Below are 16,836 nucleotides of genomic sequence, written 5' to 3' on the forward strand. Positions count from 1 at the left end.
TAACAATGTGGCTGTCGCTTGGTTCATGTGCAGGTCCTGGCATGCCAATGGAGCTGTTTTTTTTTTTTTAGAGGGCTTTATAGGCAGAATAGGTAAATCCCAATTATGTCCATTCTTAGAGGAAAAACTAAGGGGAAGATGTGTGTTCTTGTCTTACATAAGGATTTTGGATAATGGGCAAATTCCCCAAAAAGTGCAGTTTTCCTTTAAAACCTAACCTCACGACATCATTGCATGGCAGAAGTCATCAAGTCTTGCTTTGTTGCTACCTTCAGATGTGCACGTCCTTCTGTACAAACGTTTAGAACGAGGAGGGGGGCAACCGTTGAAGTCTCCGATGCTTCACCAACCAGTCAAAATACAAATGTTGTGATTTTCTTCCAAGTGGACCAAGAACACATTCATTCAATAGTCTACTGTTGAGTCTTGTTGAATCGTCCAACAATAGGCCACAGCTGCGTTCTTATTTCAATTGATGTGATCAGCGTGAAAGCTCATGACAAGGCCAATGGGGCCCAACGGAGAGCTTTCACGCTGCTTGTTACTCTAACTTTGACCGCAGATTTGTTTGGCATTTAGCCAGCTCTCTCTCACGCACGCGTGCATGCACACGCGCGTACGCACACGCACGCACGCACGTTTTTCAGACTCAAGTGAATACATGGCGCTCAGCCTTCCATTAGGACAATCATTGAGCTGATGAGGCAGGAAAGCGGAGCGTTTCAATTGCAAGCACTTCCTCTGTGGAAGGTGACGCTTTTTAGAACGTGCGGCTCGTTGTACTTCATAGTCTACAGGTGAAAACACACCTGCCATCATGCCCATTAATATACCTTGAAAAATACCATCAAGATGACTCAGGTTGTGAGCGTTTTTCTTACTTCTAGAGAAGATATGCTATCTAGTAGCGTCAACACAGAACTAGGGTCGGGCATGGTTTACATACAGTACTTTCAGATACCACTGCCAGATTGGTACTTTTGAAACTGCCGCTGCTTAAACGATGCCAGAAGCGGTACTTCAAAAAGGACGTGCAAATGAAACAGAATACAGTAATCCCTCATTTCTTGCGGTTGATTGCTTCCTGACTGTGATAAGTACATTTTTGCAAAGTAGGATTCCTTATTTATAAATAGAATACTTTTGAAGAGAGCATAGAAAACCTTTTTACAACCTTCTAAATATGTATTTTTTAAACATCGTTAGAGCCCTCTAGACATGAAGTAACACCCCTACAGTCACCTTTACACTCCTACTACCCAATATAGTAGACAAATCACAGAAAATGACTGATGTGAGATCATTCAAACCTGCAATAAAAGCCTGTTGTTCCAGCGATAATGTCTGGTGTGTGTCACTCACCAAACGTTCCAGTAACATTACTGACACTTAGTGATCTGTGTAGAATACTACAAATCATCAGAATGTCTTTGAATGCATCTTCTGAATACCTTATTGGCTTTTTTAGTTCATTTAGCCACTTTTATACTTGAAAATGCTTAATTTAGGCAAAAATAAGTACAATTTGCTTCAATATGTATATTTTTTGAATAATAGCAAAAATAATAATAAAACAGCATGATTTATTCATTTATTTTTTAAAAATCATGATAGAATGAAGCCCTGGATTTAAGTGGCGAGGGATTACTGCAGTAATTGAATTATTTCAATCATATAAGTAAAATGACAACTAAGTAATACATTCACCAATATGAAATAATACATTATCACAGCAAAACCAGCAGGGTATGCGCAAAAACATTCACAAGATTTGACAGCACTTTGAGAGCAGAAATGGAGCATCATACACGAGTGTGGCGACGTTGTAATGTTGATGATCTCAACTCCAGTGTTCGTGAAGGCCATTTGCTCGTCGTGTGATTGGTGGATCATGAGGAATGTTGTTGTGTGCGAGTTTACCGTGTTGGAATTGAGCTGTTGGTGTGTTAAGGTTGGCAATAAAGTTAAAAAGAGTGTCAGACTTGCGTTACTACAAGACGTTATAGACGTTACACAATATCAATATCACCTTCCTGGTGGCTGGGTCTGCATTCATTTAGGAGCCAAATGAGGCACCGATATCTACTTACTTTTTTGGTCCGGTTACTACGGGTTACTTCAGTACTGGTGCCATCACGACGCTGAGTTTTGGTACCCATTCCTACCCAGCACAGATTTAACAACAGGCAAAGAAGGCAGGGCAATGACTTGCTCCAATAATTGGATTGTTTCAATTATTGTTTAACGCCCTGAAGTTGAATTTAAACGTCAATGCAAGTCCAAGCACCTGCTGATCTTCACATCTGAATTGAAAGGCCATGTTTATCCAAACAATAAGAAACTGCAGAGATACCAATATTAATTAGTGGGGACTTGAGAAGCTTAGTTTTCAGTCTTTTTCCATCCATCCGTTTGCCCATGTTAGCACCAGCCTAAAACAGAATTCATCCGTATGTAATGTAGATACCAGTATGCATGCCTTTTCATCTACTGCAATGGCAGTCAATGACACATTGTGATTGTGTCTACACAGTGGAAACTCGGTTTTTGTGATCAATTCTTTCCAAAATGAAAATTGAAACATGAAAAAATAGGTAATTTTTCCTGTAGGAATGAATGTAAAGAAAACAAATACAGGTTATAGAGAATAATTCGAGTTTCACATGCAGAAAACAGCGTAAAGTAATGACAAATGAGGAATGGATGGAACTTATTGTTGATGCGGACTCCCATCCATTCTGGCAAGTTGGAATTCAGTTGTGTTTTTCACCTTCTTTATCAAATTGCTGCAATTCGCAACCTTCTTTAGCCCTGTTATTTAGCAGTCACACTCCCAAAAACACACAGACAGCGATTCAGCAACACCTGGGGGGCTTTGTTTGGCCACCTGACGTGGCATGACGATACAGGACAGGGCAAACAGTATAGTTTGTGACGTGAAATATTGTACGGAAACCGAATCATTCAAAAACCGAGGTTTGACTGTATAAAGATGACTTCCTGTCAGGCCATTGATGATCTTTCCACACACATCGAGCTGACCTCCTTACGCTCGACTGGTCTTTAACATCACATCAGTACCTCGCCAACCTCAGAGAGCCTTGCTGAGCTCACCATCTTGACCCCTGACTTCCAACCGTGGGCCCTGTTCCGTCACATCGAGTCACTCCAAATCAGTCGCTGGCCGTGCAAACGCTGCAGTTGGCGTGCAGTTGAAGCGCTATAAACGGGCTAGGTGACTCGGCAAGGATCTCGTGAGGCTTGTGGCTCCAGGAGAGAGAAAATCAAGTAGCTGCCGCTTGCTTTTCAAGCTCGCAAGCTTGGCAACCTGCAAGAACCTCATATCATCAGCTGCTCATGCTTCATTTCCCCTTCAACAAGTTCTTCCTCAGCTTGTACGGCATACTTTCAACTATATAATGCAATTTCCTGTAAACTAGATACTACGATACTGCAGATACTTATGTGTCCTTCACCATGATGTTCCTCTCCGTATGCACAGATTTAATGCACTCCACAGGTGGTGGTCCCTGGAGGCTGTATGCAGATATAGGGCCTGATTTATGAACGGTTGATAGCCGCGCACCTTCACCGTGCATGCTGCAAACACTCTCCAGGGGTTGGCCTGAAGGGGAACGAGTAAGAGTCAACACAGGCATAAACATGACCAACCTCATAGCCAGAGACAAAAAGACATGTGAGAAGACACAACAAGCAGCACAGAGCCTCACAGTCTTGGTACAACGCACACACATGCACACACACGCGCACACACACACACACACACAGATGTGCACATACTGTACTGTATATACTTTAGAGTAGTCTGTGTCCAGCTGTTACAGCAGTATAGATTTGCTAGACACTGAAAATAGTCGACACACAGCCATTTTTGCCTAAACACCTGGCAACACATGTGAGTAACAATAATATTGTGTCTTGCCTGTGTGCATGAGTGCTGCCGACACTGGGACATCTGAAAATGAGCCATTATTGAGTAAATATCCAGCAACACAAGTGAGTAGGCCTACATGTCACAGTGAACATGTCCAAATTGTGTCATTGGTGTGAATATTTAGGGTGAGCACCATTGTTGTCTTGCACAGCCTTAATCCTCTTGGGCAGGGGTCGGGAACCTTTTTGAGTAAGAGAGCCATGAAAGCCACATAATTGAAAATGTATTTCCATGAGAGCCGTATCATATTTTTTCAACATGAAATACAATTACAATAAATGCGTGCATTTTTAAGCAAGAACAACAATTTTAGAATAACTATCTGAAAGTATTCTTTTTATAAACATTGTTATACTGAAGCTATCCAATAATAAATAAAACACTTTTTCACCATAAATGTGACTTCTGGTGCTGCATGTCTTTTTTGCACCGTACTGTATCTTTCTTTCTTTTCACCATCTTCTTCGCCAAAAGGGTTTGTGCTGCAGAATGAGCTAGCTTAAAAGGAGGGAATTTCACTTCTAGACTTTTCAATGACCCGGGTGGTAATAATCGAGTTTGGGTATCTAACCTGGAAACTATTGTAAGGACAGCTGGCATTGGCTTTGGCCAACCACACTGCAATAGAAATGGATGGATTCACATGCTTAAGAGTGTTTTATATTTTGCGCGTTATTTTTAACACTGTGATTTCTGTAATGTTTTACTTTAGAATGTCAGCAAAACCCCCCCAACATTTTATCGTGTTAAGAAATGTCTGAGAGCCAGATGCAGCCATCAAAAGAGCCACATCTGGCTCCCGAGCCATAGGTTCCCTACCCCTGCTCTTGGGCATGGAATTGAGCAGAGCCGCACACTCCTTCATGATGACATCACTGGTGGATGTTAGCCACCATGCGCTCCTCCACAGTCCTTCCTTCCTTCTTTCCACTTGAGGACGCCCCACAGGTGTGCTCCATTGGGTCGTGGTCTGCAGACTTTCCTCCTTCAGCGTCCTCCCCAAGGCACTTGATCATCTCGGAAGTGTGTTTGGACTGCTTGTCATGTTGGAAAGCTGGCATCTGCTTCACAATGTCACAGTATATGTTGGAATTACACGTTTCCCCTCAGTGAACCACAGCTCCCGGCGTTGGCCGCACTCGTGCACGCCGCCACCACCACCATGCTTGACAGTAGGCAAGACACAATTATCTTGCTCCTTGCTTGTGTTGCCAGATATTTTTTTTGACTCATTATCAGTGGATAATAAATCTATTGTTATACTGTACAAGTTGTACACGGACTACTCTAAGGTATTGTCCCTTGGCAACATACCGTGTACTGTCATAAAAATGCTTGCTGAAATGAAAGTTGGACGACAGCAGTCTTGTATTCACAAGTACAGACTAGAAGCTCAGTAGTGGCTTTTGCCAATTATGATCCTCATGTCCTATTGACGCCCTGACAAGAAAAAATGAGATAACAGCAGCACAGAGGCCGATTGGCATCTCTCCTGCGGGCATTGCGTCAATGAAGAGGAAAGGTCACGTCTTCATTTCGGGCATAAAACAGAATAAACTGTGGAAAGGATGAAGTGATTTGTTGTTGTGCACACCTCAGGGAGCATGTCATCGGCATCTGGGCTCAACCACGCTCGAAGAAAAACACACGCAAATATTCACTTAGGTGTAAAATTCCATACACGTGTCCAGATGAACAAGTGCAAATGTGAATGCGCGACTCACACGCGTTCTTATTTCACAGCAATTTCACAACAAGCTTCCGAGCCAGGATTCTTCCTGCTTGCTTGAAGCTTGTCGGATGCGAGATAAAACCTCACAACTTGGACACTCAAGATGGCGCGGCAGAACAAGGCCTGGTAAAGTGTGCGTCTTTTAGCATTCAAGGAGCATTCCCGGCACGCGTGCGTGCACAAACGACACGCACAGCTACAGTCGGCATCACAGCAGTGGCGGCAATATGACAGGAAGGATCTGCATCTGCATCTGCAGGAAGGAGAGCCAATAAAACTTCTAATGCCACAAAAAAACATTGCAAGTGTTGTGAGCAGTGAGCATAACACTAACACTCATTGGGAAGAAATGGTTGAATAAAAAAAAGATGATTTGATTAATGAAGTGAGAAGCTGATTTACAGGAAGGTTACCAAGGCAACAAGAGGCGGAAACATTAGCAAAACACATGCAAAAGGCGACGACTAAAGACCATAAGCAGGTTTAAGTGGCTCCACATGAAGTCACTCTACTATAAATGGAAAACAATCAATGAAACCCAACAAGCTGTCGTGCGGAGGCAAAAAGAACACCTTAAGTGGGACGGCCTTGATTCTTTTCATCGCTCTACATTCACGGTACTTCCTTTGGGGAAAAAAAAGCCCTGAAAGGAAAACAAGTCAAGAATGAGGAAAGTGTGATGTCTAAAAAGAAGGATTTGGTCACTTTGACTAAAAATAGAAAAGAACTACAAGTTGCACCAAAGGATTAAAAATCAGAAACATGCTAGCTGAGGTAAGATGAGCATTTATGGTCACAGTGGTGTGGATGAACGCATGCCGACTTGGCCAACGAAATACCAGTTGCATTTCAAAGAAGTCGCTGTTCCAAACACAGTGGAACCTCTGTTCTCGACAAAAATGATTGCTAAAAATATACTGCTCAAAAAAATAAAGGGAACACTTAATCAATCAATGTCAATCACGCGTCTGTGAAATCCAACTGTCCACTTGGGAAGCAACACAGATTGACAATCAATTTCACAAATGCTGCTGAGCAAATGGAATAGACAACACGTGGACAGCAAGACACCCCCAATAATAATAATAATCATAATAATAATAATATCCATCCATTTTCTATACTGCTTCTCCTCTGTAGGCTCACGGGGGCATGCTGGAGCCTATCCCAGCTGACTTCGGGTGACAGGCGGGGTCCACCCTGGACTGGTGTCCAGCCAATGGCAGGGCACATATAGACAAACACTCACATTCATACCTGTGGACCATTTAGAGTCTCCAATGAAGCTAACATGCATGTTTTTGGAATGTGGGAGGACACCGGAGTACCCAGAAAACCCCCCCACACACGGGGAGAACATGCACACTCCACACAGAAATGCCCAAGGTAGAATCCAACCCAGTTCTTCCCATCTCCAGGCTGTTACTGTGTGGCCAACATGCTAACCACTAGACCACCGTGCAGCCCGTAATAATAATAATAATAATAATAATAAAATGATTTCCATTGATCATTTTTGTGTGATTTTGTTGTCAGCACATTCAACTATGTAAAGAACAAAGTATTTAATAAGAATATTTCATTCATTCGGATCTAGGATGTGTTATTTTAGTGTTTTGAGCAGTGTATGTCTTTTTGTACACCCAACAATCTAGTGCGCGGAATCGAGTGGCCAAACAAAGCACCCACACATTGGTGATTGAGTCTCTGTGAAGAGTGGGTCGTGGTTCTTTTAGAGTTGGGACACTATAGACAGATTCTGGCCAGGGGATCCTTTAATCATGTGTTGCTTATTTGTTCATAGAATACACACAGAATGATAAACAACTCCGTTTCTGTGTCCTTTCTTCCTCCTTTCAAGCACTGTGTGGAAGAGGCATTCAAGTGCACTGCTTATTTGTGAGTGTTGGAGGTAAATCTGTGCTTTTAAAAACTAAAAATACGGCTGCCAAAACATTGATGAAGAAGATGAGAAACACGATGGAATTCAAGAAATAAGCCGTAGCAAAGGACAAAGGAAGCATCTGTCACAATACAATAGGCCTGTAATGTAAAGGTAGGAACCTACCACACAGATTGCAAGGGGGGACGCTTTCAGGGAGACACGTAACAGAAAGTGAGGCGAGCCAGAGCGTAACAATAAAGTTCAAGTGAGCAAGTACACAGCTCTCACCGCTCACTCTTTAAAGTGAACTGACTAGAGCGTAGCAGACTACAATCCACTAATCACTAAGTCTTCAATAAAGGTACAAGTCATGTTAAATCTTCCTTTATCAGTTTCATTCCACGTTGTTTTCTGCATGTAAAACTAGAATTATTCACTGTAAAATGTGTTTTGTGTTATATTGTGGGTGTCCGGAACGGATTCACTGATTTGCATTATTTCTTATGGGAAAAATGGATTTGGTTTTTTGGAGACATTTTGGAGCGGATTAATGAGGAAAACTGAGGTTCCGCTGTTGTTTACATAAAGAAATGTAAATAAATAAACAGCTGCAGGGTTTAAAATCCTACAGGGATGCATATTGTAGGCTCCATAAAAAGGAAATGAGACATGTTTAGCTTCTAGCATCCTGCTAACTTTAAGGGGAACAACACAAACACGGCACCTTACACTGTGGTGGGAGCGGTACGTGTCGGTGGTAAAAGTGGAAGAGGAGTGACACTAAATGCTGATTGAAATTGTGTGCAGCAAAGCTTTAAAGGAAGCGTGTTGGTGTCGATGCAAGAAGGATGGCTACGAGACGCCAGAAGCAGACAAGAAGATGTGCACCCCAACATCACAACTGCAACAACTGAACTTTTCTCACCGTGACTGTTGCATCGCGATGTCTCCACCAGCCGGCTGTCCTGGTCGTAGCACACCATGGCCTGGTAGCGGTAGCCCTGTCCGCACTCCTTGATGTCCTCCTGGACCTTCAGCCCCAGCGTACTCTCGGCTCGGCCCGCCTCGGGCAGGATGCAGTCGGACCAGTTGCCCACCGGCTGAGCGTTGTACTTGTCGCACGGGCAGTACTGGGTCTCGCTCAGGGGGTACATCTGCGTGTTCTTGCACTTGTCCTTCTTCTTGCTCCTCCCTGAGGAGCGGTCGGGTGCAGGGACGAGGTGAGCGTTACGGAGAACTACTGAAAAAAAAAAAATCAGCATTTTTCTCACCGATGAGAGCCCTCTTTCTGGTGCGCACCCCCACGCAGTCGGCCGAACAGGACGAGAACTTGGACCAGTTGGTGAGTTGGCAGTCGTCCTGGCAGGGCAGCTGACAGCGCTGAGTGATGGCCGGCATGGCCCTGGCCGACTTCAGACACTCGCTGACGTCCACCTGCGTCCCGTCCAGCTGCCGACAGGACACAGCTGGAGGGACGAGACGGCGTCGTGTTGAATTGTTGTGACACGCTAATCAGGTTGGGACTGGAACTCAATGAAGGGGTTTCAGTTCCGGAAGGGTCAGTGAACCTAACATGTAGTTTCCATTTCCAACCTCCAATGAGCCAAAGTAACTTAGAAGCATGGTCGACAACCGGATTCATCAATGAACTACATGGACGTGTTTTCATAAACACCAGAGGCAATTTGGAATTGAATGAAGCTGATGTAGCGGAAGCTCATCAGATTGTTGGACAACCTGACTTGTAACTTGATGTAACGTGACCTGAACAATGACTTGACTTGCTTGATTCTCAACACAATGACTTGAGACGTTCCAATCCCTTCCAATTGAAGACCATTTGGTCCAAACGAGCAAAGCTTGCATGTCATGGTAAGCACAAAAGACAATTTAGAATCTTCGTGGTACCGACTAAAACGATGATTGGGAGTTGTCAGTGACACTAGCATACAATCACAAACATCAGCAAGACAATTTAGAGGATTCAATGAAGCTCAGGTCCTGTAAATTTTTTAGGCGTGTAAGAAACACATGTATACGTATTCGGATCCAATGGAACCGAATACGTATAGCCTGGCACATTGCAACTGCATTTTCATGCTTCATTTAAAAAAATCATGAAACACAAAAACAAAGCAGTTTTATGTTTTGCATTGTGTTCCCTTACCGTACCCAAAATGAACCAAACCGTAGCCTATTAGCTAGCTCAACAAAATGGCAAGCGGAAGTCGCTATGTTATGTCGCCCGTCTATGATGTCATCAGCAGTTGACTCTCACAAAACGTGTTTCTATAGTTTTACACGCACAAAACAATTGTAAGTGCATATAAATGATGAACGAAATGGACAAATGAACATTTAAGGTTACTTTTACCTCACTGAAGATGTGACTGTTCCCAAAGACACGGTGTGGCAGCGAGATCAACCCCCACCACCTTCCTGTTTTCACTCACATCAAAAATCATGTCTTCAATGAAGGTAAAAGTTACCTTAAATGTGTTTTGTTTACCCCTTTCATTCATCATTTCTAGGAATTGATATGCATTTCCACGCGTCTCCTGCATGTAAAACTATGAACTAGAGAAGCACTCAGGGAGCACAGGCTTCCGCCAGGCGCCATACTTCCCCCCATATTGTGATTCACACCAAAATAATCATCCTGTATTTTTTGGATCAGTCTTTGATATTTTGTAGAACCTGTGGAAAACCATTTTTTGTGGAGTTATATGCACAAATGCCGAAAATGGCAACGTTAAAGAATCCTTTAAAACATTCCTGGATCCAGACGGTGATCCGGATCACCCCCAAAATGTAATCAGTTCTTCCGTATCCAATTTCCTGACAAGTCTTCAAAATTTCATTCAAATCCATTTAGAACTTTTCAAGTTATTTTGAACACAAATAAACAAATAAACAGATAAACTCTGACAAAAACAAGCTCTGCGCTGCGCTTGGCTGAGTTAATTATAAAACTATTTGTGTTTTGTGTCAACATTTTAGGATTTGATTTTCTCTCTCCTGGAGCCACAAGCCTCACGAGATCCTTGCCGAGTCACCTAGCCCGTTTATAGCCGGATTTCTTATGGGAAAATTAGATTCAGTTAGCATCTGTTTCGGTTAGAATTGGTCCTTCTGGAACAAATTACTGATGCTAACCAAGGTTCCACTGTACTTTTATGACTTGTTCTGTAGTGTGGAATTGAAAAAAAGGCTTGATCAAGTGATATTACTCAAACAGAGAGCAGGACTAGGAATGAGAGAAACAGACGCATGCCTGTGGGATATCGTTTATGGACAATGTAGTGGCGGTTTGGCAGAATGTAGCGAGGTTGGAAGTGCGCTGTTGTAGTTAATGACTTTTTGCCGTCCTGTGGGAGATTCTCACACTTTGCAAATGTTTCAAACAGCAGTGGATGTGTCTTGAAAAATCCTCATGTCGCTTTGCGCAATGAGGTTGGTCGTATGAAACTAGCACAGGAAACGTGTGCATGACAAGATTTGCAATCAGCTGCCATGTCTTTTTCGGACTTCCACAAGGCTGACATCACTCCTGCTCCTTGCTAGCTAGCTGGCTTGGTTAGCGCACGCTGTTGTGATCACGTAAGCCCCATCCAAGCGTTGCTGGATAGAAGTGCTGGAGGGGGTCTCGAAATGGACTGCTCGTATCGGAGATTTGAGATGCAGGCAACCCAGAAAACACAAACATGTAGGAAACATACACACCAGCCAGAACCAAGACCTAAGGTTTTGGTTTTAGTTTTGTTTTTTGAGAAATGGCTGCCTGAGAAATAATTCTGTTGGGATGAAAAAGATTCATGTCAGCAGACGGGATCCGAACTAGAAAGTACTGAGCCCACGCTGCGCTGGCGAGGCCAACAGCGAGAAAGGAGGAGCAGAGGGAGTTTGGAGAGGTTTGGAAGTCTGCAAGGTGAGCAGCAGCATCTTGAAACGACACCGCCTTGTGAGAGTAAGGCCACATATAAGTAGGATAAGCTCTGGTGCCTGAGAGACCCTCGCAAGTCCTCCACTCCTCACACCAGCTGCAGGAGGTCGACTTAAAAGTTAATGAAAATAGACGGCTCTCAATTGAAAAGCCCTCGAGTGCCAGGCTTGCATCATGCCGCCGCCTGCACGTTCAATACAGGCTATTACTCGTGGAGCGGGGATGCTTCACCGTGTGCTGGGTCGGGTCTTCGCGGGGAGATCAATCTCGTCCCCCTGCGGATGTCTTCTCTCCATTGGTGTGCGAGGTCAGCTTTTAGCGGTTGAAGCGAGCTTTTCATAGACACAAAACAGTGTTTTGTCTCGCCCGAGCGACACGTCCGCCCACTGCGGTCGATGTAAATGGACGTCACGCGCAATGAAAGAACTAAAAAGTTGAAAAAGTCTGAGGCGTCCATTTACACGATGAATGGATTCTTCTCACATTAATGAAAGCTGGCAAGGAAGAAGATGAAATATAAGTGCTAATAATGGCTCTCTATAGGAGCGGCAGCGTAATGAAATTGATCATTCGGCGTGACCTTGAAATTGGATTTTTAAAGCCACCACCCACACCCCCCATCCAGCCCATCGCGATTGCACTTCCTGTTTCTACGGCGGGCCTGAGCTGTGCTGCATCTCCTCCCAAATTTCTAGCAGACACGTAGAATTAAAAATGCATGACGGGGGGCTGAGGTGTGAGAAAACACGGCGCAGAAATAACCCAAACTGTCAAACGGGCCTCCAGAGGCGTGAACACGTTCCCTCCCAGTGCAAAAACAAAAATAAGCAGAAAAATAAAAGACGCCTACGTGTGCTTTTAGCAAGTGGATGGCTTCCCTCGCAGCTATGCAAAGCCTGGCGAGGGCGAGGTGTGTTCTATGGAAGGGAGATGCGGTTTGCGTACCTCGTGTTTGAAGTCCCGGCCCGCAGGCCTCCTGAGCGCCGGGTCGGTCCTGCCTGAGAAACCACGGGACCAGCTGGCACTTTCTCCATTTGTGCGTTTTCCACCTGGAGTGAATCACAGCAGCCAAAATGTCAACGACTCTACAATTTCAGTCCATTTCCACACTTCCTTTTCCTTTCAGTTCAGATTGCCTAGTTACATAATCCATTGCTCAGGATGCCCAAATAACTGATCCATACTCTAGTACATTTTCACAGCCGTCTGTTGTGTTACCAAAGGCGTTGGTAGGGGACCAGGAGACCATCATTGGACATCAGCTTAGTTGTATGTTTTTGAAGTGTGTGGAGGCGAGATCAGCTACATAAACACTGTGACATCATATATCATATATCATATATATAGCGTATATCTTGTCAAGATGCAACAGTGTAGAGCGGTGGCCCTCAATAGGCAGCACGTGCCAAAGCTCTTCATGTGGCCCAAATAATGTAAAGACAAAGTGCTCGTTCATGCAGTACTTCCTCCACGAGGCAGGGGGCAACAGCGAGGCCTACATGTCACAATGGAGCAGCAGTAGAAGAAGACGGCTTGCGTTGAAACAAATATGGCGCTATCAACTCCAGAAAGAAAAAATGAAAGAAAAGTAGACGCTGAAAATTGGACTTTTAACAGCTGCTGGACTAAAATATATGCATTTACCCAAAAGCTGTCGTGTTTTACTTTGTAACTTTAAAAGGCAAAATATTGGCAAAAATGTGGAGTCAATGTGATTTAGTGTCAGGTATTCACACCGTCATGATCTCTTGATGGCAAAGGCAAAAAAAGCTTTCTCTCTTTGGACGCGGTGGGATTGTCGAGCTGCATAAGTGAGGCCTCTCACAGGGCGCCATAGCTGCTGAGGTGGGACGCAGTAAGACAAGCATTTGAAACTTCTTCAAAGGTTCTCAGGGTTATGCAACAAAAAAGTCAAGTGGTAGACCCAAAAACATTTCAATGGCCCTCAGCCAGAGGATCCTTTCCATTAAGACGCGGGACCGTCCTCGGCTCAAATCAAGTTTTTTACTGGTGCCGAGTGCAGTCCGATAAGCATCTGCGAGAGAAGGGTTTTAAGAAGAACAAACATGCGCAAAGGCCTCGTCTCCTTCAACACAACAAAACTGCTCACTTGGAATTTGCAGTAGAGCACCAAACATGGGACACTGAAAGGTGGAGGAAAGTTGAATTCTCCGATGAGAAAAAATGCAACCTTGACGGTCCTGATGGCTTCCAACGTTACTGGACCACATGGCACAGCAGAGGGGGCACCATCATGATCCATCAATGGAACAGTGGAGCTTCAGGGTGTGCAGGGGCGTCAAACGGCAGCTGGCTATGTAGAGATGTTGGAGGGGGCGTCCCTCATGACTGAAGGCCCTCATCTGTATGATAATGACTTTTTCAGTTCCAGACAGTGGGCGCCCTCCATGAAGCCATGTTCACCACCTGAAGCAACATTGCCACTAGCCTCCTGGAAACACGGGCATCACACACGCCAAACCCATTTTTGAGATGATGAACAATGGCGCAGCTACTCATTACCGACTCCTTTTTTTGAACATTTTATTTCTATGCTTGTTTGCAATAAATTGTTTAATCAAAACATTTTTTTGTCTCACTCCCATTCCTTCTTTTTGCATTCTGAAGCTTGACTTAGAAGCTCCTTTAGAGCCAAGAGTGCAAAATGCTCTTATTAGGAGTACGTACATGTATGAATCTCCAAAGTAGTACTTTTTTATTATTATGTTTTTTTAACGATACCTTCTGGCCCTCACAGTGGCTGCCAAAAAATATTCTTGCCCTTAAGACAAATGTAATGAGAACCCCTGCTGTAGACATACTTTAGAGCAGTCAGTGTACAGCTTGTATAGCAGTATACTGTATATAAGTGAGTTAGCAAATATGGCAACACAAGTGAGTAGCAAGAGTCATAGCTGACCCTTTCCCCTTGCAAATGTCCAACTGAGCTGTACCAACTGGTACAAACGCGCCTTAGAGAGTAACTGGGCCCACTTATCACCTGATTGTGAGCCCGTTAAAAGAGTAGCGCAGAGATGTAACATACCTCCGTACAAACATCCCTCATCAAAAGCTGCACGCTGCATGAATGTAACTTAATTAGTCATCTCGCCGCACGTCCCCTTGCACACATCACTTGTATTACACCTGGCATCAGCTGCATAAACAAGACACAGACGCCAACGCCGCCACGCTTCTATTAATACGCACACACACGCAGTGCAGATATTTCCAGAAGTGTGAGGCAATGAAGATCATGCAGTCATCTGATGAATCTTTGAATTGAACGAGTTATTACAAAGCAAGGGAACAAAGAAGAAAGTTTTTACTTTGCTATTTATCAATATTCCATCCATCCATCCATCTTCTACGCTTATCCTCACTAGGGTCGCAGGGGTAGGCTGGAGCCTATCCCAGCTGACTTTGGGTGAGAGGCGGGTTCACCCTGGACTGGTCACCAGCCAATTGCAGGGCACATGCAGACAAACAACCATTCACACTCACACTCATACCCATGGACAATTTAGAACCTAACATGCATGGTTTTGGAATGTTGGAGGAAACCAGAATACCTGGGAAAAAAACCCACGCATGCACACGGAGAATGTGCAAAATCCACACAGCGATTTGAACCCAGATATTCCAGATCTGACTGTGTGGCCAACATGCTAACCATTAGGCCACTGTGCGGCCTTTATCAATATTATTTAGTCTTTTTTCTGAATGACACCATTGGGTACACCTGCACAGGCATGTGGGATTCAATCCTAGCTAGCAATACTTGCTCCAGAACAGCTGCACCAACAACACGTCAACAAGTCAGCATCTTTATCTTTGACGCAGCGCTTGCAGGCGCACCTAATGAAGCGGCCACTGAATTCATGCATTATCAATAAAACACCGCAGCTGATGCCAAAGAAGCTCAAAATTCGATTAACCCGAGCCAAAATGATGCAAAGAGTGCCATGTGGTACCTGAAGCCCGGACATGTTTCTGGGAGCTGGCAGTCTCTCTCCTCCTCCAGCAGCTCAGCACAGTCCTGGCCTCCGTTGGAAGGCATCTGGATGATGAGACGCTTCCTTGATTGCTTCCTTTTCACGGCGTTACCAGCTGAGCAGACAGTAATTGAATTAGACGCAGGAAACGGGCGTGTGGGAATGGGATGAGAAGGTTGTTGAAGCCATGAAAAAAACGCCCGCCGTTCAACCGCGTACATCTGAGGAACTGACTTGTATCGCCAAATTTGACTGGACAACTATTATAACGAGGAGAAAACATATGCTCAGTTGTGTTAAGCTTTGCAGGAATATCTTTATTCAGTGCATGTAGGACAATTCTTCATTTTCAAATACTCACTTTGGACTGGCACTGTCAGAAAGCTCTTCATTTAATAATGTTTACTCCAGCCTCTCATGTAACTAAATACCCAAAATGTATCAGTCAAAACTAAGCGTTATTATCTTCTTAAAGGCAGAATTGAGCATTGGACCGGCGCATTAGACTCTGTAGGAGTACCTAATGAAGTGGCCAATGAGTTTTAGTGATGTTCTCAAGTAATAAATAACTTCCAATTAAAACACAGACTTATTGATGCGATGATGTGGTCAACATGTGGACGATAACGAGCGTCTGAGCGTGTGTGTGTGACCTCGACCCGACAGCGTTTTGCTTTGGCAGCACGAAAACAGCAAATGTGTCTGCATTCGCTGCCACGCGGTACCACGGGTGCACCAGGAAAAGAGGTCATCCAGGGGTCGTCTCAGGTATCAACTGTCAAATTAATTACACGTAAAGAGGCGTGGGCACACGGGGGCTGGGTAGCTAATGAGTCTCTGACACCACGCACGGGGTCCGATTGATACCATTTGCACCGGTCATTTTCTGTACGGTGTATAAGAAGTACAGCTAAATAAAATAAAATAGAATAAGTAGAATATATACTGTATATATTTTTGAAATGTCTCCCTCAGTGATCAGCCGGGTCACCATTTTCACAATTCATTGTCTTCAATGAACTCATCTCCAAAAAATCTAAGACAATTTAGAGTCCCCCGTCATTGCCCTAACATTGTCTTTTTCGGAAACATCAAAGCCAATTTAGTCTTCAATTAACAAATGTTTTCGTACAAACCAAATACAATTTAGAGCATAGGTGTCCAAAGTGTGGGCCGGGGGCCATTCGTGGCCTTGGCTGTTCTTTTTACTGGCCCACGACACATTCTGGAAAAATCAGCAGTAATTTTACAAAACTAAGGCCAAAATATTTAGAAAAAAAAGTTGTAATCTAACTAGATAAAGTCATAATTTTACGAGAATAATAT

General features: G+C 44.0%; 1 protein-coding gene across 10 annotated transcripts in view; it reads right to left on the reverse strand.

The window, feature by feature from the left end:
• Positions 1-16,836, reverse strand: part of LOC129185407 (thrombospondin type-1 domain-containing protein 7A-like) — a 160,007-nt gene that overhangs the window by 40,268 nt on the left and 102,903 nt on the right. For all 10 annotated transcript variants that reach the window (XM_054782456.1, XM_054782455.1, XM_054782459.1 and 7 more), the window contains 4 exons: positions 15,490-15,625; positions 12,461-12,564; positions 8,844-9,038; positions 8,498-8,764 (listed from right to left, as the gene is read on the reverse strand). In XM_054782456.1, the coding sequence (XP_054638431.1) occupies positions 8,498-8,764; positions 8,844-9,038; positions 12,461-12,564; positions 15,490-15,625 (702 nt within the window). The remainder of the gene's footprint in view (positions 1-8,497; positions 8,765-8,843; positions 9,039-12,460; positions 12,565-15,489; positions 15,626-16,836) is intronic.

Source organism: Dunckerocampus dactyliophorus, chromosome 7 (genome assembly GCF_027744805.1).
Source record: "Dunckerocampus dactyliophorus isolate RoL2022-P2 chromosome 7, RoL_Ddac_1.1, whole genome shotgun sequence".
In the NCBI taxonomy this organism is placed as follows: Eukaryota; Metazoa; Chordata; class Actinopteri; order Syngnathiformes; family Syngnathidae; genus Dunckerocampus; species Dunckerocampus dactyliophorus.